The sequence below is a fragment of the Loxodonta africana genome, chromosome 2 (assembly GCF_030014295.1).
Source record: "Loxodonta africana isolate mLoxAfr1 chromosome 2, mLoxAfr1.hap2, whole genome shotgun sequence".
Classification (NCBI taxonomy): domain Eukaryota; kingdom Metazoa; phylum Chordata; class Mammalia; order Proboscidea; family Elephantidae; genus Loxodonta; species Loxodonta africana.
This window is the reverse complement of record NC_087343.1, coordinates 129,202,811-129,228,763: the sequence shown is the minus strand read 5'-3', so window position 1 is coordinate 129,228,763 and position 25,953 is coordinate 129,202,811. Positions and strand designations below refer to the sequence as shown.

Below are 25,953 nucleotides of genomic sequence, written 5' to 3'. Positions count from 1 at the left end.
GGTCCTGAGGAGGCCTGGTGGCTTAGTGGTTAAAGTTTGACTGTTAACCAAAAGGTCGGCAGTTCAGATTCACAGCCACTCCTTAGAAATCATCGGGACAGTTCTGTTCTGTCCTATAGGGTCACTATGAGTCGAAATCGACTCACGGCAGCGGGTTTGGTTTGGTCAGGTATAAGGTCCTGAAAGAAACAGCAAATTTTAATTTGTCAAATTCATGGATTTTTTAGAAACTTAGAAAAGATTATATAAGAGAGGAAGGAATTACTAAAATTAATTTGGGGGATTATTTTGAGAGTTGCTTGATAAATCCTAGGGTGCTAGGAAGAACTCAAGGGTGTAGATTGAGGAGATTAAAGCAGAATAGTCTGTGGTAGACTTATAGGAGAGATGGGTTCTGCTGATTCAATGAAAATAAAAATTTTGTTTTCCAAAGTTTTGCTTTCTTATATGAAAACAATAAATAATTGAGAATTTACTGCATTTGAGAACTCAGTGTCTATTTTATGTACAATACTGGGCAGCATTTTCTTCTGTTGTACATAGGGTTGCCTTGAGTTGGAAATGATTCGACAGAACCTAACAACAACATGTAAATATTAGAATAAGCTTTTTAACTAAAGATTTTATTAGCATTTTTTTGTTTTGTTTTTATTACGTAGTTTCAAGCAATTGACTGACTTTCAGTGATTATAATATTGAATCCAATTATGTAATAGAAGTTTGTTTTTTTCTAGTCACAAGACTAGGCAAAATTGTAGGAATGAAAGAAAGTATTCATGCCCAGCTAATGATTCAGGCCAATGCTGACATTGATATTGTATATGAAAGGCACAAACATTGGGCCCTGCCCAGTGACTGAAAAATGTCAATCAGGTCTTTGTGTTGTTGCCTTTAAAAGCTAAAATGTCTTGTCTTAATAAGTCTAGAATGGCCTCATTCAAGCAAAGAGGAATTTAGTATAAGTAAAACTGCTTTCTAAGTAAATAAGTTTTTAAAATACGTATTTTGGAAAGTGATGCAAAAATGGGAAAAAGCCTATAAAAATGTAATCACTTGTGATTTGGAGAATGAAGAATGGTGGAAGGAACATAACTGAGGAGTGTATAAGTTAGGAGTCTCCATCATGCAGTTTGACAAAGCAGTACTTTATAATGTTCTTTTACATATAATTGATTTTTATACTTCAAGGAGAAAAGTGATTTGGGTTATCTTTTTTGTTTCAAATTTCTAATTTTATATATACTCTTATGTTTCTTATAGTTGTATATTTTCATTTCCTTTGAACCTTTGACTCACTGTTGCCTAATAAAATGTGAGCTTCCTTGGACTGTCAGTCAAAGTCCTTCATCAGTCTTTTGTCCCATTGCCTTCTATGCAGACTGGACTCCAGTACATTCATACACACCTACCCTCTCTGTTCCTTTATTCAGTGTTTCACTTCCTTTGAAATGTACCTGCTTTTTCTTTTTGCATGTCCAAACCTCCCTGCCTTCTAGAAGACCCAATTCCATGGAAATTTTCTTGAACCCCCAGATCATCTTACAGACACACATGCTCACATGGGTACACACACAAGAAATCTCACCATTTTTTTTGCTTACTTGCCACTTCTACCTTTTATTGGGCCTTTGTCGTTTTTTCCCTATAGACTAGACCATTTTTTAAATCTTTGTTTCCATTATATATTGCAGACAACACTGATACCACTGTTACATTCATTATCATTTCTGCTTCTCATTCTTTACTATTAAATGGTGGGAAGTGCTGAGGTTATTGAGTAAATGCTTAATTAGAGAACAGGAAACGTGACAGACCCTAGAAGCATAGGGTTTCCAGGTGCTAAGCATGGAACATTATTTGCCTCAGTTCAGAATTGATGTTAAGAAGGAAGAACAGTTTTTTCCCCAAGATGTGAAAGGTGAAAAGTAAAGCTCATATGTAATACTGATGGTGTCAGTTTTGTCTTATTTTCAGCAATGTTGTATTATCATATTCTCTGTTCCTTACTTTTTTCTTCATTTGTCTCCTTCTTTGCACTTTGTTTAACTTTGAGGTCAGTGTAGCAAGCATGCAGTTTTGCATGGTCTGATAAATATATATAGCAGAAATGAGGCCTGTTAATTTTTATCTTGCCTATCTTCTCTGTCCTTTGCAATCTCCTTCCCTAAAGATAGGGCTGGCAATTCTGGATAACCTAACATTAATACTTGTGAAAAATAATGATTGTGAAAAATATATGGCACATATATATAACTGCTAAATTGTTATTAAATGCTTGAACAGAAAATTGTTTGAAATTTTTTCCTTTAAGATTTACAAAGAGTCATTGCTGATGTTTCTTAAAACACTTACAAATTTTATTCTTCATATTTAACGTGGAGCTTCTGAAAGGTCTCTGAGTCAATAAGAAAGAGACGTTTAAGTATAAAAACAAGGTGGTTAATATACACATGGAATCAGGCTAATGCATTATGGCCCAGGATTGTCCCATAGCTAATTTTATATCTGATTCAAGGTATTAAATTACAGTCAAGTGTAAAATAGTTATAAACAGCTTAACACCTGATTTCCTTGTCTCTTTGGTCTCAGTTGGCATGTTCTTAGTCAATAAAAATGAAAGGTAAATCTCCACTAATGAAACAGTCTAAGTGATGATTATCGTTCATTGCTGTGGAAATTTATAATGGATGGATCAAGCTGATAGTACCTCAATTTTGTATTTTGACAGATTTTAAACATATAGAAGGAACAGTGCAATAAGCAACTATGTATCTGCCATTCACATACATTTACTAGTTGTTTACATTTTGCCCCATTTGCTTTATCTTGGTATTTGTGTATATTCTTTCTCTCTTCAGTCATATGAGAACAAGTTATAGATATCACAACATGGCAGTCTCTTTCATTAGAATCATCAAGATATGACCATAGTGTTGAACACTTATTTGAATTGCTTATAAGACTGATTTTTCCTTTTTTTTTTTTTGTCTGTTTCTCCCTTAAGGTAATGAGCATGGTGTCAGGATTTGCACCATTAATCTCTGCAGGTATCTTTTCAGCTACTCTTTCTTCTGCATTAGCATCCCTTGTGAGCGCTCCCAAAATATTCCAGGTAACTTATATTCTTACAACAAGCTTTATTAAAGGGGGAGCTAAAGTAATATTTTTTCAACTTGAGATTGTTAACTATTTTCAAATTATTTTTTGATTGCTCATATCAACCTCGTATATGTATAGGATATGTGCACATGTGCATATATCAAAAGTGATATGTTTAATTTTGTATATATGAATGTGAAAATGTACATTTATAGAAACATTTGTGCACTAAACCACTGTTAAGGTGTATTCTTTGAGTTATCTTTTTAAAACTAGTGATGGATTTTTGCCATTTTGACATTGTTAGCATAAATTTGCAAGATATGTTAACTAAGGGTTTGGAGTACAATCCAAGATTATAGACTAGAAAAAGTATGTTGTCCCAGTTAACATAATACCAACCAAAATGTTTTATTTTACAAATATTTGGATGCCAAATAATGTGTGACAAATTGTATTAACTACTAAGGGAACAGTGTTGAATAAGATAGACTTTATCTCATTTTAATGAGTATTAAACAAATGGCTGATTTTAAATATGAAATACTTTTAAATAGTAAATCAGAAAAATGAAGTGTTGATTCTTCATCCTCGTTCCTAATGCTGTAGTGGAACCCAGTGAGCACACATGGAGTTTTGCGTGGTTCCCTAAGTATGTATAGCAGAAATCAGGCCTGCTCATTTTTATCTTGCCCATCTTATCTATCATTTACAATCTCCTTTCCTAAAGATAGGTTTGAGCATAGTAAAGGTGTAAAATACATTTTTTAAAGCAGTACTTAGTGAAGTTTTAAGAAAAGTGGTTAAGTTTTGTAGTTAGGATTTTTATTTGCTTTAAGTCTGGAATTTGTATTTATTTCACATGTATGTTGTACTTAACAAACTTCAAGAAGCAGTGTTTGTAGGTGAAGCAATGTGAGATGGGGGAAAGAGGACCAGTAATTAGAAACTTGGATTCCATTCCTGATTGATGTATTGTAACCGTAAGCAAATTTGTATGTCTAATTTCAGTATATCTTATTCTAATCCTTCCATCTCTTCCTTAGGCTCTGTGTAAGGACAACATCTACCCAGCTTTCCAGATGTTTGCCAAAGGTTATGGGAAGAACAATGAACCTCTTCGTGGCTACATCTTAACATTCTTAATTGCACTTGGATTCATCCTAATTGGTTAGTCATATAAATAGTGTACAAATGTAGATTTTGATATATTTTTAGTATTAGCTCTAAACATTGAATTATTAAATTACAAACACAATATACAAACACAATATTACTTTGCCCAGAGGACGGTTAGTTTCTTTTTCATCAATGCATGTTTGTTAAAATTCTTACCGTCATTAAGTCCCCATTAGGGCTAGAGGGAACTCCTCCTAGGTTCTTAACCTCTAAAAGAAATGTGTTAATAGCACAAAGAAAGGGATCCTAGTGTTCTCCATATAGGTGCAGCCTCGCTGAACTTTTTTGGCTTTTTTGGGCCTCTGATCTGAAGCTAATGGGCCTTTGACGTTGGCCATTTAATTTTAAAGAATTTCGTCTAACCCCTCAGAGTAAACCTACTGCCCTCAAGTCAATTCTGAGTCACAGCGACTCTATAGGATAAAGAACGCCCCTGTATGGTTTCCAAGGAGTGGCTGGATTCAAACTGCTGACCTTTCGGTTAGCAGCCATAGCTCTTCAACCACTAGGCCACCAGGAGTAGTATACATTAAAAGTCTGATAGTACTAGCAGTTCTATATGCCTTATATGCCCAAAGAGGATCTACAAAAATGTTTATAGTACCATTAGTTTTAGTCGTGAAAAATGTGGAAACAACCTAAATACCTGTCCAAAGAAGAACGAAACTGAGGAATAGTATTCTGCAGTTAAAAATTGAATTTTCTTGGTTTCCATGTGTTGTTAATATGGATAAATTTCAAAATTAAATTGCAGAGTGACATAGTATGATATTATTCATATAACTTTTAATTAAAACACCCAAAACAATACCGTATAATATTTATGGATTATAAATGTGTGTAGTAAATCTATGTGTTATGATTGAAAAGAATACACCAACTTCAGAATTGTGAGGTATAAAGGAGGTTTTAACTGTATTTACGGATGGATTTCTGAAAACTAAAGTATATGAAGCATATATGGCAAAATGTAAATATTCACTAAATCTGGATAGTGAATATAGGGATATTCATTATGCTATTATTTAAAGATTTGAAATATTTAATAATGTTAATAGATTTAAAAATTTCTAATGTGCCATTAAATTGACCTCATATTTCTTTTGCAGCTGAGCTGAATGTTATTGCTCCGATTATCTCTAACTTCTTCTTAGCATCGTATGCATTGATCAATTTTTCAGTATTCCATGCCTCTCTTGCAAAATCTCCAGGTGATTTTACATTTTTAAAAATGTTTCATAAATGTGATAATGTTTTTTATTTCAGAAAAAACCTTTAACAAATTTTAAAAGTTGCTATGGAATTATTAATGCTTAGTTTGTCTTTACAGTTCAAATTGTGTAAGTTTCAAAGATCTCTTTATCGTGAAGTTTACTAATAATATTCTATTTCTTGTCTTCAGAGTACTTAAAAACCTGGTGCTATTGAGTTGATTTTGACTCATAACGAACCCTATATGACAGAGTAGGACTGCCCTGTAGGTTTTTCAAGGAGTGGCTGGTGGACTGGACCTGCCGACCATTTGGTTAGCAGCCTAGCTCTTAACCATTGCTCTTTAGTAGCTAATTCTGACCAACATTGTGAAAGAATGTTTTACTGTTAGTTTTCTGGTTTTTTTTTTTTTTGCTTCTTTTTTCTGTTCATTTAGCTGATTTTTGTTTAGTTGAATTCTGAAAACATTATTATGATATAGTTACAACATTTCCAGAAGGAGCCCTGTTGGTGCAGTGGTTAAGTACTCAGCTGGTAACTGAAAGGTCAGCAGTTTGAACTCACTAGCTGGTCCATGGGAGAAAGAGATGACAGTCCACTTCCATAAAGATTTACAACCTTGGAAACCCTATGGGGTTTCTACTGTGTTCTATAGGGTTGCTTGATAAGTTGAATCAACTCGATGGCAATGGATTTGGTTTCATTTAACCTTTCCAGAGTGTTTTAACACAATGGGTTCTATGGAGTTCTACTATAAGGAGCCTTTATTAATTGAAAAAAGCATATATGGCTTTTTTAGTAAAATCTGACTACAGTTGGAAATCAGAAAAGATGAACAAAAGCACAGTGAAAGGATAGAACAGTAAAAATAAAGTTAAGAGGACTTTGGGCACATAAACATTTTAGCTTCAGTTATTACTTTAAAAATACATCTTTATTTAAATGATTTAAAAAAAATTTGTGTCTGAAACTACATAAAAGGGGTTCATTTTTAGAAAATAAATTATGGTTGAAAGCATGGATGCTAGTTTTCTGTTAGGAAAATTTAAGAATATGATCTTTAAGATTTCTTAGAGGGGGCTTAATTCATAAATATTTCACCAAAAGATAACGTATGTGTTTCTATAGTCAACTCTTAGTTTTTCTAGCAAGTGGATGGATTTTAAACTCTTCTCATGAACGTTTTGTGTTAAACTAAAAATAAAGCTACACTACTAAGGACTCAATTTGAAACCTTCTTTTGTAAACCTTCTCTAGTGTTTATTGTTCAATAGGGTTGATTTACATGTTCTGGAATGAGTTTAATGAATACAGAATTAGTAAGATAGAGTAATGTGGGAGTAAATAGATATGCCTTCTTTATGGCCATCAGGAACCTTAAAATGTGGTTGTGAGGAATAATAGCCATTGATATTACTGGTAAACGGTAGCCTTATGCTTAATTCTTAAAGCCCTCTTAGCGTGGCAGCCACAAAAAGAGTTATGTTGTGCGTGCACATGTACCATTATATAAACAGATGAGTCATCTGAGTGATTTTTATTTAAGGAATTCGTTTTTTGTTATTGTTAGGATGGCGCCCTGCATTCAAATACTACAACATGTGGATATCGCTTCTTGGAGCAATTCTTTGCTGCATAGTGATGTTTGTCATTAACTGGTGGGCGGCATTGCTTACGTATGTTATAGTCCTTGGGCTGTACATTTATGTCACCTACAAAAAACCAGGTCAGTAGCTTTTTCTATTTAGTATTTCGAGCTAGAAAACTTCTACAATTTATTACTTTTAGTACTTAAACATTGTCTTTTGTATATATAGAAAGATACACTTATACTTCATATAAAATCTAAAATATTTTATTTCCAGATGCGTGTAGCTTTCATGAAATGAGTACTTTGAGATATTTTATTCCTATGTAATTTTGTTTTTACCCATACATTTAACTAATTTTATTTGTAGAAAAATAGTAAGTTCCTGTAATATTCTGCTGCAATAACATATTTTGAAATTATTCTTTAAAGGGCTTAGATCTGTAGTAGTGTAGGTAATTAGCCTAACAAGCATATGTATTACCTACTGTGATCTTAGAACTGTAGTAAGAATCATGAAATTCACAGAACACTAGAAGCACCCTCCCACTGTGTAGCTGGGAATATCGGACAAGCATGTAAATAACTAAAGATTACCTAGTCATGTGATATATTGATAAGTGCTGGGTATCTCCAAGTAACAGGATGATACTAGGGAATATTGGGATTGATCCAGTAGTATAACCATTGTATGGTCTTACACAGAAGAAGGATCCAACAACAAAACCTTGAAAAGATTTGGCCTAATAGAATAGATTGAGAAGAGATTATAAGAGTGTTTGCAAACTAGTAGTTTTAAAACTGAGGCGACATTTTGTAATCCTGATATGAGAGGTGAGTTGTTGTGGATTAGAGTGGTGGCTCTAGAAGTGGAGTACACAGAGAAGTTACTCTTTTAACCGTTTTAGAAGAGTTATTTCTCCAATATGCTTATTAGTCTCCATAGTAGTAAATGTCTGGAATCACTCTGTGTCCAAATAGTTGGTTTAGTAAGAAATAAAATCTGCCTGTTCAAATATCCTAAACAGTTAAGTACTACAGATAGTATAAATAGATTTGCTAATTATACTATGTCTCTTCCCTTTTAGACCTTTGGATATATTTATAAACAATAAAAAGCAATTTTTTTGTGTGTGAAGAACTCTTAGTGAATTGCACACATAGTATGTCAGCAGCTCTGTTTTTTCTAAACTATACTTTCTCCTTAAATGCAATTATAGTAAAATTAGCATAGAACTTAATATAATCCTATGGACTTTATAAGTACAATAGCTTAATTTAAAAAATGACTTTAAATATGAAAGCATTGTTTAACTCGCTGTATGTGTCCAGCTGGTTATTGATTGGTTTTTAATTTTGTTGTTAACATGAGTACTCTCTTCCCACAGATGTGAATTGGGGATCCTCTACACAAGCTCTGACTTACCTGAGTGCGTTGCAGCATTCAATTCGTCTTTCTGGAGTAGAAGACCATGTGAAAAACTTTAGGTACGTAGTAAGGTAACCTAGAGACTTTTTCCTACCCGGCAACCAGTTCTTGGCTTATTGTTTAGCAACATTTTCATATGCTGGCATTTCCTTAAAAAGCTTTCTAACAGCATAGAATGTCGTTTTTTGTTTTGGTCAGGCTTTGTCAATTTAATTATTCAAAAACAGCATTGATATTCCTTAATTATCAAAAATTTTCAAAGAGAAAAATTACCTTAGACAAATATTAGGAAAGTTTTGGAAAATTCGCCTTTGAAAACTTCAAACTGGTGGGTAATAGTAAAGTGAACAGTTTTTTTCCTCCTTGGCTATTGAAATTATGTACCTACTTCAGAGTCCTGGTGACGCAGTGGTTAAGAGCTACGGAGACTATGGCTGCGAACCAAAACAAGGTCGGCAGTTTGAATCCACTAGCCCCTCTTTGGAAACTCAGTGGGGCGGTTCTACTTTGTCCTGTAGTGTCACTATGAGTCGAAATCGACTTAGTGGGTTTGGTTTTTTCTTTTTATTAGATATAAAAACTACTTGGAAATTCATAAAGGTTTTTGACATACTTTGTAATCTTACTAAGACACTAAATATTTTCATGTTGCCTGCTTCTTTCTCATCAGTGACTAACTGGAAACAAGTTATAGTGATAAAGAATCAGTGCCTTAAATTAGTTATTTAATTTTAAAATTCTATTTTGTTTTTGTTGAGAATATGCATGGCAAAACATAACACCAATTCAGCAATTTCTACATGTACAATTAAGTGACATTGATTACATTCTTCGAGTTGTGCAACCATTCTCACCCTGCTTCTCTGAGTTGTTTCCCCTCGTTAACGTAAACACACTGCCCCCTAAGGTTCCTATCTAGTCTTTCAAGTTGGTGTTGTCACTTTGATCCCATATGGATAGTTCTTAAGACTGTACAGTAAACCAACCCCCTTCCGATCTAAGTATTCACTTTCCATGGCTTTAGTTACCCAAAGGTCCAAAAATGTTAAATGAGTAGCATGATGAAATCCCCCACCATCCTGCCCAGGGACCACATTCACATAACTTTTATTAGAATGTAATTGTCCTGTTTTATTATTATTTATTGTTAATCTCTTACTATACCTAACTTATAAATTAAACTTCATCATAGGTATGTTTGCATAGGACAAAACATGGTATATATATAGGATTCGGTACTATCCAAGGTTTCTTGCATCCACAGGATCTTGGAACGTATACCCCTGCAGATAAGGGGAGACTACTGTAATGCTCAAGGCAACTAGTTAAGCTAAAACTATTGTTTGGTTTTAAGAAGACTTATGGGGATATTTTGGCTCAAAATTTAAAGACTATCACAGGGCAGTTGTGTCAGGGGTTCATCCAGTCTCTGTGGCTCCCGAAAGTCCGGAGCCTATGAGAATTAGAAATTCTGTTCTGCATTTTCCTGCTTTGATCAGGATTCTTCTATAGAAACTTCACTGAAAATGTTCCGTAATGGTAGCTGGGTACCCTCTAGTTCTTCTGGTCCCATGACAAAGGAGGCAGTTTCTCATGAAGGCAGTTAGCCACACATTCCATTTCCTCCCCCTGTTCCTGACTCTTCCTTCTTTCTCTTTTGTTCTGGGTGAATAGAGACCAATTGTTGGGCCTTGGATGGTGCCTTAAGTTAGTTTTGCATTAACTTAAGGGTAAAGAGCATTCATTGCCCTTTTATCTCTGTAAATGACCTTAAGTATATATCATCTCTGTTATAGTTCATTTTACCAGCCGTCAGTTTAAAACCTATTCCTTAGCCTAATGCACTTATAATAAATGAAGTTTAGTTACTAAAAGTACTATTGTTTTGTACTTCTCTAAACCCAGAAAGGAAACCCTGGTGGCATAGTGGTTAAGAGCTATGGCTGCTGCTAACCAAAAGGTTGACAGTTCGAATCCACCAGGTGCTCCTTGGAAACCCTATGGGACACTTCTGCTCTGTTGTATAGGGTTGCTATGAGTCAAAATTGACTTGATGGCAGTGGATAAACCCAGAAATATTTTCTTATAGACATTAGAAATTATAGATTATTATTTATACTTAATTAAAAGCAGACTTGTAATTTTTTGAATCAGATCATGAGGCTGTCATTCTTAAATTGTTCAAATTAGGTCTGGCTGTGAACAGGTGATTTTCTGTCATCCTGAGTAATTACCTCTCATTGGCTTCTGCATTATAAACAAACACATTTGATCCATGTGTGTCAGTAAACCATAGGGAAAATGATGTTCTTTAAAAGAACTTCGGGAAAGAATTGCTCTACCAGACCTCTCCCACAAGAAAAGTCTTTGTGTACTTTTTTGTTGCTCTTGTAGAACCCTCTCTCCCCTTTTTTCATAGAATGAAAAGTTTCCAGAGGCCACAGATCTTCGGCCTTGGGGTAGAGAGAAATAGGGAAGAGAAAAAGGAATGAGAGCCCTGGAAAGAAAACATTAATTTCAGCACAGTTTTGTCAGTTGATGGCAAGTATGATAGAAAATAGAGATCATTCCTTTATGTAAAAGGTTTATTTGCCACGAATAAAATGTAAATGAAAATGGCTTTGTCTTATTATAGTAATGGGCTTTTTTTTTTTTTGAGAGATCCAGGAAGTTCTTTATTAGTACTTCTCTAAAAACCACAATCAGTTTATGGCATCTTTAGTTTAGCCTTGAAACTAGTCTGCTTTATATGTTACCCTCTGCACCCTACCTTTCCCAGCTTTTCTCTGCACACAGTGGTGTTTTTTAGGATTCAGATTCTGATTTCCTTCTTAGCCAGACTTCTGAACTTACTTCCTCCTTACGTTTTTGAATACTGGAAAAAACTTACTAAATGCTTAATCCATACCTGCTGGTTTGGGACAGTGTTGCCTTTCCAAAAACCAAACACATTTCCATCAAGTTGATTCCGACTCATAGTGACCCTATATAAGACAGAGTAGAACTGTCCCATAGAGTTTCCAAGGAGCAGCTGGTGGATTCAAACTGCCAACCTTTTGGTTAGCAGCTGAATGCTTAACCCCTGCACCACCAGGGCTCCAGTATTGCCTTAGTTTGATGAAAATCCCTGCTGTTAGTTGAGGATGTAGTTAATATGTTTGCCATAGGGAGCAAGGTGATACCAGGTTACTTTCCATGTCTGCCATACCTGGGGTGGCTGAGCACAAGGGTTTCGCATTTTTTTCTAATTGTGCTTTAGATGAAAGTTTACAGCTCAGGTTAGTGTCTCATACAAAAATTTATACACACATTGTTATGTGACCCTAGTTGCTATCCCTGTAATGTGACTGCACAATCCTCCTTTCTACCCTGGGTTTCTCGTGTCCACTCAACCAGCTCTTATTCCTTTCTGCCTTCTCATTTTGCCTCCAGACAGGAGCAGGTAATGGAAACATTTTTAACAATATTTTATCCCAGTGTGTCTTTCTAGTTTTTATCAGAGTTTTACATGTACATAATTTAAAGAGGAAAAACTAACCTATAGGGTCTGTCATGAAAATAAGTAGTTACTGCACCCTGTAATACCTGTTTCTTCCATACTGTAGGCAACCATTCTTTCAGTATTTACCTTCATATTGCCAAACAACACGCTTGTCTTGCTGTACTTTGTGGTTTTTAATTCATTATCTACTGATGTCTTTCATCTCTCTGCCCCTTCCACACATGTGTACTCTTCCCTACCCCCTTCTCCCAGTTAATTTTTATGTCAGAATTTTGATTAGATCAGTATTTGGCATTTATATTTTTGACTTTTTTAACACGATTCATAGCTGTTTCATGTAGTAAATTATTTTTTTTCCTTTCCTGTGCAACTTTTTATTTTCCCTGGATCTAATAATTATCTTTATTCGTTTTCCTTGTTTAACTTCATATTTATCATGATTTCAACCCTCACCAAACTTGACAAAAGATACTGTTTTCCTCACCTTGCATAACTTCTATTTATTTGAAGTCTTTTTTTCCCACCCTTTCCTGTTTCTTTGAGTTTTTTTCATTTAACCTTGTCTCAATCTCTGTGTTCCTTGGTGATGGAAGATCTGCATTGGTAGGTGGGGCTTGTCAGTTGAAGTCCTTAATGTAGATTAATCTGGCTGTGTTGGTTCTTTGAGGAATTTAAGTCATATTAAAGGCTTTCTTTTTGATCTGATTAGATTTCCCATAAAAGAATCTTCTAATCTTCTGCTTGTAGGTAATTCTGGCCGCAGGGTTCTGAGAGCCAAGTGGGGGAGGACCCTGAAGGTCTCACAGTTCAGTATATAAATGTCCTCCTGATTCTCCTATTTAAAGTAGCTTGCTTTTGCCCTTAGCTGTTGCTGATCTCTTCCGGACTAGAGACTCTCTCTAGTGAATAAGCCTCAGACTAACAGAGTTTCGGAAGGGGCCTTGGTTTTGCAACAGTTAGGCATTCAGTCATCCAGTAACTCTGTGGGAGAAAGACCTAGCAATCTGTTCCTGTAAAGGTTACAGCCAAGAAAACCCAATGGGACTGTTCTATTCTGTCATACGGGGTCACTGTGAGTTGGGATCAACTTGATGGCAGCCAACAATAACAGGGTTTAGGAGGGACGGTTGCCCATTGTAATAGTGGAAACGATGTGGGTATACCTAGTTGATTCTTATGCAAACTTTTACCCAGTCCTATTGTAGCCGCTTTAACATACTGCCCTGCTACTTTCAGAGGCATCTGCTGCCACTAACTCCTAGACATTTTCGTAATTTTAGGTGTAAAATTATGCTCATTTAAGATTTAGGCTTTTCCTTGACCTACCAAATCCTTTACCGTTCTTCAGTTGGCTTTCTAGCTTTCAATATATCGATATATCCCCTCCTGTCCTCCCTATTTTTGTGATTGTATGTCTTTGAAAAAAAAATTATTATACAGTGTTGGTTTTTGAGGAAGGATTTAAAATCAAGGCAAGTGTTCACTCTGCCATTTTAATCCAAAGGCGTCTCTAACATACTTTGTATTACACCTTTGCTTAGTATGGCAGAACTATACAAAAATATGCCTTATGGTATGTTTGCTATTTGGTAAAGACAGGGAATACAAGTTAATTCCCCATAGTAACAGATTATTTTAGAGTATTGGTTAAACTACTGTAACAACAACACTGAAAAATACAGTGGTTCAGACCAGGTAGAAGTTCATTTATCTCATGTGATACTTCAGAGGCTAGATGGATGGTTCATGGCAGGTAGGTGGGTTTGTTCCACCTGGTCATTTAGGACCCACATTCCTTATATCTTATCAGTCTGCCATTCCCCAGCACTTATTCCATGTGGTCCAAGTCAGCACCACCACGTCTGTGGCTCAGCTTACACAAAAGGGAAACAAAGTGTAGGGAGCAGCAGCTTCCTTTTTAAAGGGTATGACCTAGAAATAGGACAGTGTCACTTTTAGTTGCTAGGAAATGTAATATCTAGCTGGGAAGCCGTGTAATCTGTCAAAACTCAGAAAGGGACACTGGGATACTAAGGACAACTAACAATCTTAGCCATAGGGCCTGATTTCACATTTGGTTGCCCTAAAGCAATGCTCTCAGAATTGTTTTTTTAGCTAGTTTTGCTAGCTTTCTGAGTAAGTATTCTTTTTTGTTCTTTATTCAGATTTTTCCCTGCTTATGAGTATAATTAGAAACTATCCTAACAGTTAATGTTTATGCCAGAAGTTTTAGTCTCCTGTTTGCTTTCTGTTAAAATTTATCTTGATAATCCAGATTTTCAGTTTAAAGAGTTTTTGCTAACCTGTTTGGACTTACAAAATAGTTACCTGACTTTTTTTTCTTCTCCTTAAAACAAAACTGGTTTCTACTTCTCAGCAAAAATCAGTGATTAAGAAAATGTATCAAAGTCATGCTGCCTTTCTTTGTTTGCAAAGGCAATTGAATTCAATTTTGGTGTCTACCATTGTTAATTAGAATTTAAACTTTTAGTTCAAGTAGAAACCTTTTCTTCATCATAGGTAGTTTTACTCATGTGACAGCAGTCATTAAAATTAAGGTAGGTTAGAGATGGCTGATATCACAAAGTAGAATTGCAATGTGATCAACTAAGATGTGAAGTGACCTGCTTTGGACATGAAAGGCAAGGCCGTGTTTTCAGAAAGTTTTGCAAGTTCTCTGAAAGAACTGAATTATTACCTTTAGAAGATTAAAAGTTGTTCCATAGTTTTAAAATAGTATGGTCATTTCCTTCTGTAATATACCTATCAGAATCTTAAGTTATAATATTACCTCTTTTTTTATAATTTTATTGTGCCTGGTGGTGTAGTAGTTAAGTGCTATGGCTGCTAACCAAAGGGTCAGCAGTTCGAGCCTGCCAGGAGCTCCTTGGAAACTCTATGGGGCAGTTCTACTCTGTCCTATAGGGTCGCTATGAGTCAGAATCGACTCGACAGCACTGGGGTTTTTTTGTTTGTTTGTTTGTTTAAGGTGAAAGTTTATAGTGCAAGTTAGTTTCTCATTCAAAAATTTACACAGATTGTGTAGTGACGTGGGCTACAATCCTCGCAATGTGACAGCACTCTCCCCCTTTCAACCTTGGGTTCCCTGTGTCCATTTGTCCAGTTTTCCCGTCAACTTCCTGCAATCTCATCTTGCTTTTGGGCAGAGTTGCCCATTTGATTCGTATATTTGATTGAGCTAAGAAGCACATTCCTCACGTGTGTGTGTTTATTGTTGTTTTATTAAAAAAAAGAAACCCATTGCCGTCGAGTTGATTCCAACTCATAGCAACCCTATAGGATAGAGTAGAACTGCCCCATAGAGTTTCCAAGGAGCACCCCCTGGATTCGAACTGCTGACGTTTTGGTCAGCAGCCGTAGCACTTAACCATTATGCCACCAGAGTTTCTGTTTGTTTTATAGGCCTGTTTAATCTTTGTTTGAAAGGTGGGCTTCAGGAGTAGTTTCAGTTCTGAGTTAGCAGGGTATCCAGAGGCCAAAGTCGTGAGGGTTCTTATAGTCTCTGTCAGACCAGTAAGTCTGGTCTTTTTTTGTGTGTGTGAATTTGAATCTTGCTTTACATTTTTCTCCCGGTCTGCCCGGGACTTTCTATTTTGATCCCTGTCAGAGGAGTCAGCAGTGGTAGCCAGGCACCATCTACTTCTGGGCTCAGGCTGGTGGAGGCTGTGGTTCATGTGGTCCTTAATTTACCTATCATTTTAAAGGGACATTTGGCAAGGTGTTTGTCCCAAGAAGGTTTTGTTACTGCATTTCTTATGCACTGAGAAGGTCTGATTAAAAGTCATATTTTCCAGTGAGAATCCTGTGACCCGGGTCATGAAGACAGTTGCGTAAAGAAGTTCCTAGTGTAATTCTTTATATTTAGAGAAATAACTTGAGATCATGTTCTTGTTACCAAAAACCCAAGCTTCTTTAATTTTGTTTTTTCTTTTTAATCTTAAATTAGGCCACAGTGTCTTGTTATGACAGGTGCTCCAAACTCACGCCCAGCTTTACTTCATCTTGTTCATGATTTCACAAAAAATGTTGGTTTGATGATCTGTGGCCATGTACATATGGTAAGTGTTCATTTGTTTTTTCCCTATGTATTTATAATATAGGAGGGCTTTCTAAATCTGAAATGATTTGACAAGATAAAAATTCTCTTAGTTTTCTTTATGAAGACAGAGTTATTTACCTCAGAATATTTTAACCTCTAAACTGTATCAATTTTTTTTTTTAATTTTGGAATTATTGATCTTTTATTGTTTTTCTTATTCTTTTTTGAGTAGATTTTAGCAAACTGTGTTGCCTTTGTAGAATGGTTTGGCATTGAGAAAAGACTTGGTAACTAAGGGTCCTAGGTGAAATTCAGTATGTTTTTCTTCTTATCGATATTTCTCATAAAGTTCAGGAATACTGGGAACATTTACTTACCAGAAAAAAAAAAAAAACTGGTAGGAGGAGGTGGGTAAAAGCTGATAAATATCTAGAAAGGGAAGTAATATTTCCAGTATGTAGGAAAGCAGGTAAATCCTGAATTTCCAAGTTCAAACACTGAAAATTTAATTGTCCTTTCAATTTTTTGTTTGTTTTTTTTAAATCTAAAGTAAGAAAATATTTTAAATTGTGGTAAACCTTCATTTTTTACTAAAACATGGTTTTCATATTTTTGGCATCTTTGCTGTTGAGAACAGATACTGAATGATAGCTCACCTGTTCTGCATAAGAAATTTTATTTGTCAAATTTAGCTTTTCTCCCAGGCTCTGTTGTTTGTCTTGTTTTGGTGCTAGAAATGTGTGCCGTGTGCCTCATGCCCCGGTCTCTGCTGGTTTGCTCTTCTACTTTTGAATATTGACAAAGGCAAGGCTCTGTGTATGGGTGAGTGGAGGTTGGTGGAAGGCAGAGTAAGACGCTTGTCCCACTCAGGAGCTATGGAGTTTTCCAGTTTTTCTCCAGGCTGATAAGTTGGAGCCTTGAACATAAGACATTACACATGTGGAGCAATTTCCCTCTGAGGAAAGATAAATTTTATTTTTCTTCTCTTATTCATGTTAGACATGCTCTTAAACTTTAGTTTTTTGTTTTTTACATTTGTATATAATATATTTTATGTGTCACTTACAATGATTAAAACAGGATTGCAAGTTACAAAGCTTTCTTCTATTATTTTTTCTTTAACAGAATTATGAAGAAAAAATGCTTTTAAGTTATATAGCTCATTTTGAATTTCCATAATATTTTGTTATTTGGTTGCTGTTGGGTTACTATGAGTCAGAATTGACTCGAAGGCAGTGGGTTTTTGGTTTTTGAAGAATTGATAATTCAGACATGTGGGGCAAATAAAAAAATAAGCTAGGAGACTTTCTGTAGAAAAACGGAAAGCTTTTATATTACTCTGAGCAGTCTCTTCTCCATTTTCAGTAATTCCTAGTTTCTTTCATTGTAAATGAGAGAAACTAGTATCTAAACTTTTAATTTATTTTTAAGCCTGTCTTTGCTGCTTTTATTTCTCCCTTCTAGCTCCTCCTGTTGCCTTAACTGCACCATGAGTCATATCTTTACACAATCTTAAGGATTAGAAAGAATTCACTGAGACAGAAATGAAATGCTATTATATTTCTTCCTCCCTCCACATTTAGGCACCTTATTACAAGCCAGCATAACAGATTAATTTTTATAAATGTGAAAAAGATTACCTTTCAATTAAAGATAACATTTATATTTTTATTTAAAGGGCCCTCGAAGACAAGCCATGAAAGAGATGTCCATTGATCAAGCCAAATACCAGCGATGGCTTATTAAAAACAAAATGAAGGCTTTTTATGCTCCAGTTCATGCAGATGACTTGAGAGAAGGTGCACAATATTTGATGCAGGTAAATGTGTTACGTATTTCACATGCCTTTATTTTAACTTTGCGTTAACATTTAAAAAATTTTTTTGTTTTAGGTTTTATTGTTCATATTAACACAAGGAGAAATTTCATTTAATTTATTAAAATAGATTTGTATAATTTGAAAGCTAAGGGACCAGGGAAACCATATGCTGATGGCTAAGGCAAACAACCTATTTAGTCTTTTGCCCTCCTTTTCACAGATAGTTCCTGTTCGCAATTTTTTTGGTAAGATTGTTAAGTCATGACAGTCCTTCCCTCTTAATTTTTTAAAAGTTCTTGTTTCTTGTATTTCTCACTATATATTTGCTAGTACTAAATTTAGTTTTCATTTCAGTTTTATGTATGGTATAGTAGCCAGAATGTGGGATTTGGAATCAGGCCTAGATTTAAATGCTAGCATTGCCATTTATTGTGAATTTTTAGACTGAGCAAGTTACTTAAAGTCTCTGAACCTTAGTTTCCTCAGCCCTAATGGTTATAAACCAAAAACCAAACCAAACCCAGTGCCATCAAGTCAATTCTGACTCATAGCAACCCAGTAAGACAGAGTAGAATTGCACCATAGAGTTTCCAAGGAGTGCCTGGCGGGTTCAAACTGCCGAACCTTTGGTTAGCAGCCTTAGCGGTTAACCACTACACCACCAGGGTTTCCACTAATGGTTATAGGGAAAAACAAATGTGTTGAGGCAGTCCAATTTATTTTTACAGAAATGCCTTTTTTCAAAAGAAAATTTAACCAGGAGCCCATTCAGTGTGTTAATTGTGGCACACTGCTGAGTTAAAGTAGAGGTTTGAGGTCTTATCTTACTAGTTACTAATTATAATCACGAGCATTTATTAATCATTAAACCAACATTTAACTATCCAGTCTCTACAACAACACTTAAGATTCACTATTTAGAAGAGGCAGTCTCATCAATAGTTGGCTTAAGGAGCCGTTTGGCAGTGAGGTCTTAGTACAGTTAACTTCTTTATTTTGTGTATTTGAATTTCTTTTTCTTTTTTTCAAGGCAGGAGCTACACATTGGCCCACTTTTAAACCTTCATTTTAAGTGGCAAAACCCCACTTTCTTACTGAGGATTTTAGGCTACAACATGATGGCGGCTCTCTAAATCAATAAGATCTCATTCTGGAATCTCAGTGTAGGCATAGCTACCTTTTTCCCTGGGAGAAGATAACCCAGAATTACCTTGTGTGTTGAGTTTTTCTTTTACTTCTTCCCTTCTTCATTAGCCATATTTGAAGTAAAAACAGTGATTTTTTAGACATTGTTATTTAAATGATGTGTAGACCAAAACAGCCTAAAATTGCCACTGAAAGTATTTGAGATATAAATTTTTATCCAGTTTTGGTAATTGCAGACCTTGTCCTGAGTATATATTGAGCCATGAGATAATTTGAGGCCATCACTATTAGCTGAACATTTCAAAATCACCCAGAATATTTAGCCAAAACTTTAATAATTATTTCAGTGATTTTTAAAGAGATACAAATCTCATGCCGGTGCTTAATTATTTAAGTAGATAACCATGATGTTTGGAAATGTTTAGCAGAAACAAAGAGCTACATTCCACTGGGAAACACTTGTTCTTCCTACTGTGGTAAAAAATGGTTGTAATAATATAGCAAAAAAAAATATAACAACAAAGTAAATGCAGTCCTCAACTGCAAATTCTGATGAAAGGTATATAGAAAAAATTGCTAAAGCTTTGAAAAAACAAGTATCAAGGCATATGAAAACCAAAAAAACCAAACCCTCTGCCATCAAGTCAATTCCGACTCATAGCGACCCTACAGGACTGAGTAGAACTGCCGCATAGAGTTTCCAAGGAGCGCCTGGTAGATTCAAACTGCCGACCTTTTGGTTAGCAGCCGTAGCTCTTAGCCACTGTGTCACGAGGGTTTCCCAGGTCATATGACACAGTGGGAATGTTTGATTGAAATTGGAGATATATGTAATATGCTTCAGATTATAGTATTTTGCTAATTTGATTTCAATTATGGAAATCTATGAATAACTGCTTTTCTACGAGCCACTAAAAAGTAGGTTTCAGAGGAGATATGTTTTCAGTAATAAATTATTTCTTCAATACACATAATGTTTTATGGAAACTGCGAAAGCATTACCACTAATTGAATAGCTATTTTGATTAAAATTTTGTTTTAAATAGTATTTTATTGTGTTTTTGGTGAAAGTTCGCATGCAAATTAGGTTCCCATTTAAGAATTTCAGTACACATAGTTCAGTTACATTCGTTACATTTTTCACATTGCTTCGGCATTTTTGTTATTTCCGTTCTGGTTGTTCTGCTTCCATTAATCTGTCCTCCCTGCCCCCCTTGCCTTCTTATTGTTGCTTTAGGGTAAATGTTGACTGTTCAGTCTCATACAGATTTTTTTTTTTTTAAATACAGAAGCACTGTACTCATGGGTGATGTTTATTTTATGATCCAATCTGTTGGTTAGCTGAAAGGCGACCTCCAAGTGTTGTTTCAGTTCAAAGTTTGAAGGGTATTTCATGGCAATCATCTGGGGGTTCCCTAGTCTCTACTGGTCCAGTAAGTCTGGCCATTTTTAGAAACTTGAGTTTTGTTCTACAGTTTTCTCCCATTCTATCCAGGACCCTTTATTGTGACCCTAGTCAGAGCAGTTGGTAGTGGTAGCCGGGCGCTGTCTAGTTCCCCTGGTCTCAGGATAGATGAGTCATTGTTCAAGTAGGCTGTTAGTCTTATAGACTAGTTTCTTTGAGTCTTTGGTTTCTTTGTTTCTCTTTTGCTCCAGATGAATAGAGGCCAATGGTTGTATCTTTGGTGGCTACTTGCAAGCTTCTAAGACCCCAAATGTTACTCACCAAACTAGGATGTTGAACGAATTTTATGGACTATGTTGTACCAATTGACCAAGTTGTCCCATGAAACTGTGGTCCTAAGCCTTCAAACCCAGTAAACGAATCCCATGAGGTGCTTGATTATGTCTGGGAAGTATTGGTGATTATGCCTCCTTGATTAGAATTTAAGAAGGATTTAGGGATGAGAGTGATTCATGTGAAACTGCTTTACTGCATCATTAAAGAAAAGTTGTTGGAATAATATAGTTGAAAGCAGAAGTGCACAGAGTGCTAAAGACTGTCATTGTTAATTTCATAAAAATAAAACTTTTGCATTTTCTGTGATGAGAAGGGTAGAGATTGTGACAGTATTTTGGACCATTAAGAAGTTACTGATGATCCTGTAACCTTGTTCTTTAAAAAGCTATAAAATTTAAAGATATTTCTTGTTTTTCTAGAAAAAAAGTTTTCAATATATGTTATGTGGTTACTGTCTATCTAGAAAATAGTTTAAAAAGCACAAATGGATATTCTTTATCTGTCACTTCAAAGTAAAGGTGATGTTTTTAATAGTGAATGAAATAAAAAATCTGATTTTTAAAAAGAAACTTACCTGTGCAGAGAACATTTTGAAAATGGATGCAGGGTTTACAAGGTTGAGCTTTTGTTGCTGTTGTTGTTCCCTAATTATCCAAAGTGCTTGGACAGTGTCTAGCACAAAAGTATTTGAATTAATTTAATCTTTTACAAAAATGATTTAAGTATGGCACGTATAAAAACTTGTGTGTGCACACAATCTTGGAAATAGAAATTTCCAACATGTTTTTAAAACTTACAAATGAAGAGATTCATTGTACATTGTACATTTGTTCAGCGTATTGGACTGCAGCTCCAAATGAGCTTGAGTGTTGGAACAATTGAGAGTGGGCATTAGCCAAATTTCCCCAGAAACTTTGACATGATTGGTAGAAAGGATTGAAAATTTAGTGTTGATGTGATTCAGAATTTCAGCCAACAGTGCAACAATTCAAAGTCATCATTTGGACTTCTGATAACAGCTCATTAAAACCTAGAAGCAAAATATTTAACTTAGAGTGAGCCCATTGTATCGTTGTGATTTTTTTTAAAGATAAAGTATATTTCATCATATTTCACTCAGTAAAAATATGAAAGTTTTGGTGGATCATGAAAATTTTAAAACTTTTCTGGTATTTCACTTTTAACATCCTTTATATATGTTTAATCATAAGTAGTATATGAATGCTATACCCATTGCTGTTGAGTCGATTGCGACTCATAGTGACCTTATAGGACAGAGTAGAACTGCCCCATAACAGTTTCCAGGGTATGACTGGTGGATTTGAACTGCTGACCTTTTGGTTAGCAGCCGAGCTCTTAACCTACTGCGGTCATACATGTAATTTATAAGTAAACATACATGTATTAGATGCTCAAAAATTTTAGCTAACAAGGATCCATAATTTTTAAATGTCTAGAGATTGTCTGAAGGATTTTGTCATTTAAAAACATTTTGATGTATAGTTCTTTAAAGTTGTATTTATCCTATATTTTAGGCTGCTGGTCTCGGTCGTATGAAACCAAACACACTTGTCCTTGGATTTAAGAAAGATTGGTTGCAAGCAGATATGAGGGATGTGGATATGTATATAAATTTATTTCAGTAAGTATCTTTTTTAATTTAGTAACCTGATTGGTTGTTCAAGAAATGCTTATTTTGCAAGCTTGCACTGGTTTTTGAAGCCCGTTTCTCAGATAGCCTCATATAGTAGAAGCATAACAATGAAAAGTGTCACAGTGGTCTTCTAGGTTCTGAATTGATGATCTAGTAACAAGTTTTTTTCATTAATCTTTCTGTGTCTCTCTACACACTCATGCATATTCACACATGTACATACAGACGTTTATTACATATAAGTGTGTATACTGTGACTTCCCATTTAAATTAGTATACTTTTTCCTATTCTTATAACTGCTTCTGAGCCCAGTTCCCAAATATTGTCAGACCCATAACCTTCTAAGCTATGTCAGTATAAAGCCTTACATTGAGGAAGGACATTTCATTCACTGTTACCAACCTCAGAGGTCTAGGTCTGTTCCCATCTCCAACTAATTTTGCAGTTAGTCATTTGGTTCATCCATTAAATTATTTACATTTTAAAATGTACTTATGTTTTGCTTTTCCACCTCCTTGAAAGTGAGTTTACTATTCATTTCTTAGTGGTGTTTCCAATGGTCTTTTATCAGACAGCTTAGGTTTTTTCTTTTTAAATAATCTCACCCTAATCCTGTCAACATAAAATTACATTCACATAATGGTGGACAACCATACAATACTGGGAATCATGGCCTAACCAAGTTGATACACACATTTTTGGGGGGACATAATTAAATCCATGACATGTTTTTTTTTCCATCCTGGGAGTTTTAGTATGTTTGTGTCTTTAAGTCTAAGGTGTGTCTCTTGTAGGCAGCATATAGACAGATCTTGGTTTTTTATCCATTCTGCCACTCTTTATCAGTGCATTTAGTCCATTTAGTGTCATTTTTTTTTATGTCACTTTAGCTTCCTTCTTATGGCTTGTCTAGAGGGTTCTCTTTATTCTTTCATTACTTTGCCTTTCTAGTTTTACTGTTTATATTATTGTAGTTTTTTGTGTACAAAAAACTTTAGTCTACCACAAATGCTTTTGCAACTGAGTGGGTTATTTAATAAGAAAAAACTTTTTATTTTTGCTAGGTTTGTTTCTTAATCTTCAAAAGTGTCTCCTTTCCTAGCTTTCTGGGGTTTGCTTAACAGGTCTTTTTTATCTCGTTGACACTGTTCTATGGAGACAAGCGTTACCTCCCACCACACCAGACTGGATTGAAGAGTAGTATTCTTGTCATAGCCACCAATCAATGAGTGGTTACTTCCTCTTATAAGTATTTCTTAATATGCAAACAACTGTCCTTGTTGTTAATGTATAATTTACATTTGGCAAAGTAGCTCTAAGACTAAATTCAAGTAAATTTCGACCCGATTACCCTTTTGTTGTTGTTGTTCATTGCTGTTGAGTCGATTCCAACTCATAGCGACTCGTGTGCAGAGCAGAACTACTCCATGGGGTTTTCAAGGCTGTGACCTTCTGGAAGTAGATCCCCAGGCCTGTCTTCAGGGGATCTCTTGGTGGGTTTGAACCACCAACCTTTTGGCTAGTAGTCAAGCACTTTACCATTTTCGTCATCCAGGGATTCCTGATTACCCTTAACTCGCTGAAATTACCTCCCTTACTGGAATTCCTGTTGTATCTGTAGACATAACCACATACTTATTTACTCATTTTACACATAATAGTTAGTTTGTATTCCTACCTACCTTGAGGAATCTTTGAGGAACTAACCAGGGCTCATATTTACTTAAAAAAAAAAAAAAACTTCATATATGGTGAACAAGATTTCCCAACTAATGGTTAAATACTTTTGGTAAAATTAAAGCTCTGCCAGTCCTTTGTATGTTGTGACTGCTGTTGGCTTTGGGTTTGTTTATTTTTTTCTAAGTAAAATCTTATTCTTGCTTTATAGTTCTCTCTATAGTTGTGTATGTGAGGATTGGGGGAAAGGGCAGTGTGAAAGACAGGTTATATCATGTGGGCTATGGGCTATGTATGCTTTTTTCTCAAGACTCAAAACCAGGGCTAATTATCCTAGAAGATGGTTTTGTTTTTTTTGCAAATAATTTTCATAGTAGTTGCTCAGAATGGGAGCACTAGAAGGAAGAAGGAGTCTTTCTGAAAGTGTTTGCCCTGAGTATTGTGCATCAGACAGCAATTAAAGGGTAGGTAAACATTGCTCTCTGATGTCTAGAGCCATAGAAATTAATGTAAAGCAGTGACACTTCATCCTTTTATCTTGTGACACTTCCCCCTAATGTTTTGGTAGTGGCTCTGAATACCAGTTAACATGGGCTTTGTTACCACCTTTTTGTTAACAGTATATGAGGCCTAAAACAAGCTGTCTATCAATTTCTGTAGCTTAAAGCAAAAACTTGTAGCTATTTAATTTGATAATAAATTCTGGAGAACATCCCCTGACTTTTCTTTAAAGAAATTGATTTTGATTCACTTCATTAACTTCTTAAAAATACTTGTAGTAATTTCTTCTCTAGTATATTCAGATTTTCAACTACAGCTGGGGGAGGTTAATGTGTCCATTAACTTTCTTTCTCCAGAGATCTCCTTTGACCTTACTTAACTCATAGTAATAAGGCCAAAATTCTCTCTCTCTTATTTATTTTTTAAAGAAGACCTTTTACAGCCACAAAAGATATCCTGAACACATCCTTCCATTTGTCAGTAGCATCAATAATTTGATCATTTTATTTGATTTTTCACTTTTTGTTATATATGATTATAGATGAATAGATCTTTATATCTTGATACGTATGCAATGAATATGGACCACTTGCATAATTAAATATAATAATTTAAAGTACTCTTGGAGAACAACCAGAACTTTTGAAATTTGAAACTTTTTAAGTAGATTTAAAAAAGTGTGGGCTTTACATGACTTACAGTTTTAGTGACTGTCCAGATTTTCAGCCTGGTTTTAGCTGCTCTTGTGGTTTTAATGTCTTTTACATATGTATGGGATGTTTCCACCTACAGTTAAAATAATTAAAAGGAGATACAAATACATGTTTCCAAATGCATATAAAACCTTTTGACTATTCTGTTAAAAAAAAAAAAACTGTTCCAGATTATTTCAAGTACTGTGTCTCACTTTAGAAAAGATCTCTTCATATTCTATGACCTATTCTCATTCTTAGGAAAGTCTGTCTTCATTATCTTTGTGTGTTTCTTTTGGCTTTAAGTGTAGAGCCTAAATAGAGATACGTTGAGATGACTGAAAATTATTTCTCCATAATTTTAGTTAGACTGTCTCTGATAGAATAAAAATAAATAATACTGCTTTAAACAGCTTGCTGGTACAATATCGATATTATAAAGTTGGACACTTACATAGTTTTCAAGGGTATTACAGAAGGGAAAAGGAATAGGGTAGGATGTGAAATTAACATTATACAGATTCTATCAAGTAATTTTAAAAACATATTTAAATTAGATATTTAAAGCTGAAAGTAATTTTAGAGATTCTGTCTCCTGTTGCCTTCGTTTTATAGAGGGAGACAGAGAAATTTTTGTGATTTCCCCCCCCTTC

At 35.0% G+C, this 25,953-nt stretch overlaps 1 protein-coding gene across 1 annotated transcript in view; it reads left to right on the top strand.

Annotated features, from left to right (window-relative positions):
• Positions 1 to 25,953, top strand: part of SLC12A2 (solute carrier family 12 member 2) — a 97,619-nt gene that overhangs the window by 54,554 nt on the left and 17,112 nt on the right. The window contains exons 11-18 of the mRNA XM_010590225.3: positions 3,005 to 3,112; positions 4,146 to 4,269; positions 5,388 to 5,489; positions 7,061 to 7,216; positions 8,467 to 8,566; positions 15,977 to 16,088; positions 17,748 to 17,888; positions 22,311 to 22,417. Of these exons, the coding sequence (XP_010588527.3) occupies positions 3,005 to 3,112; positions 4,146 to 4,269; positions 5,388 to 5,489; positions 7,061 to 7,216; positions 8,467 to 8,566; positions 15,977 to 16,088; positions 17,748 to 17,888; positions 22,311 to 22,417 (950 nt within the window). The remainder of the gene's footprint in view (positions 1 to 3,004; positions 3,113 to 4,145; positions 4,270 to 5,387; positions 5,490 to 7,060; positions 7,217 to 8,466; positions 8,567 to 15,976; positions 16,089 to 17,747; positions 17,889 to 22,310; positions 22,418 to 25,953) is intronic.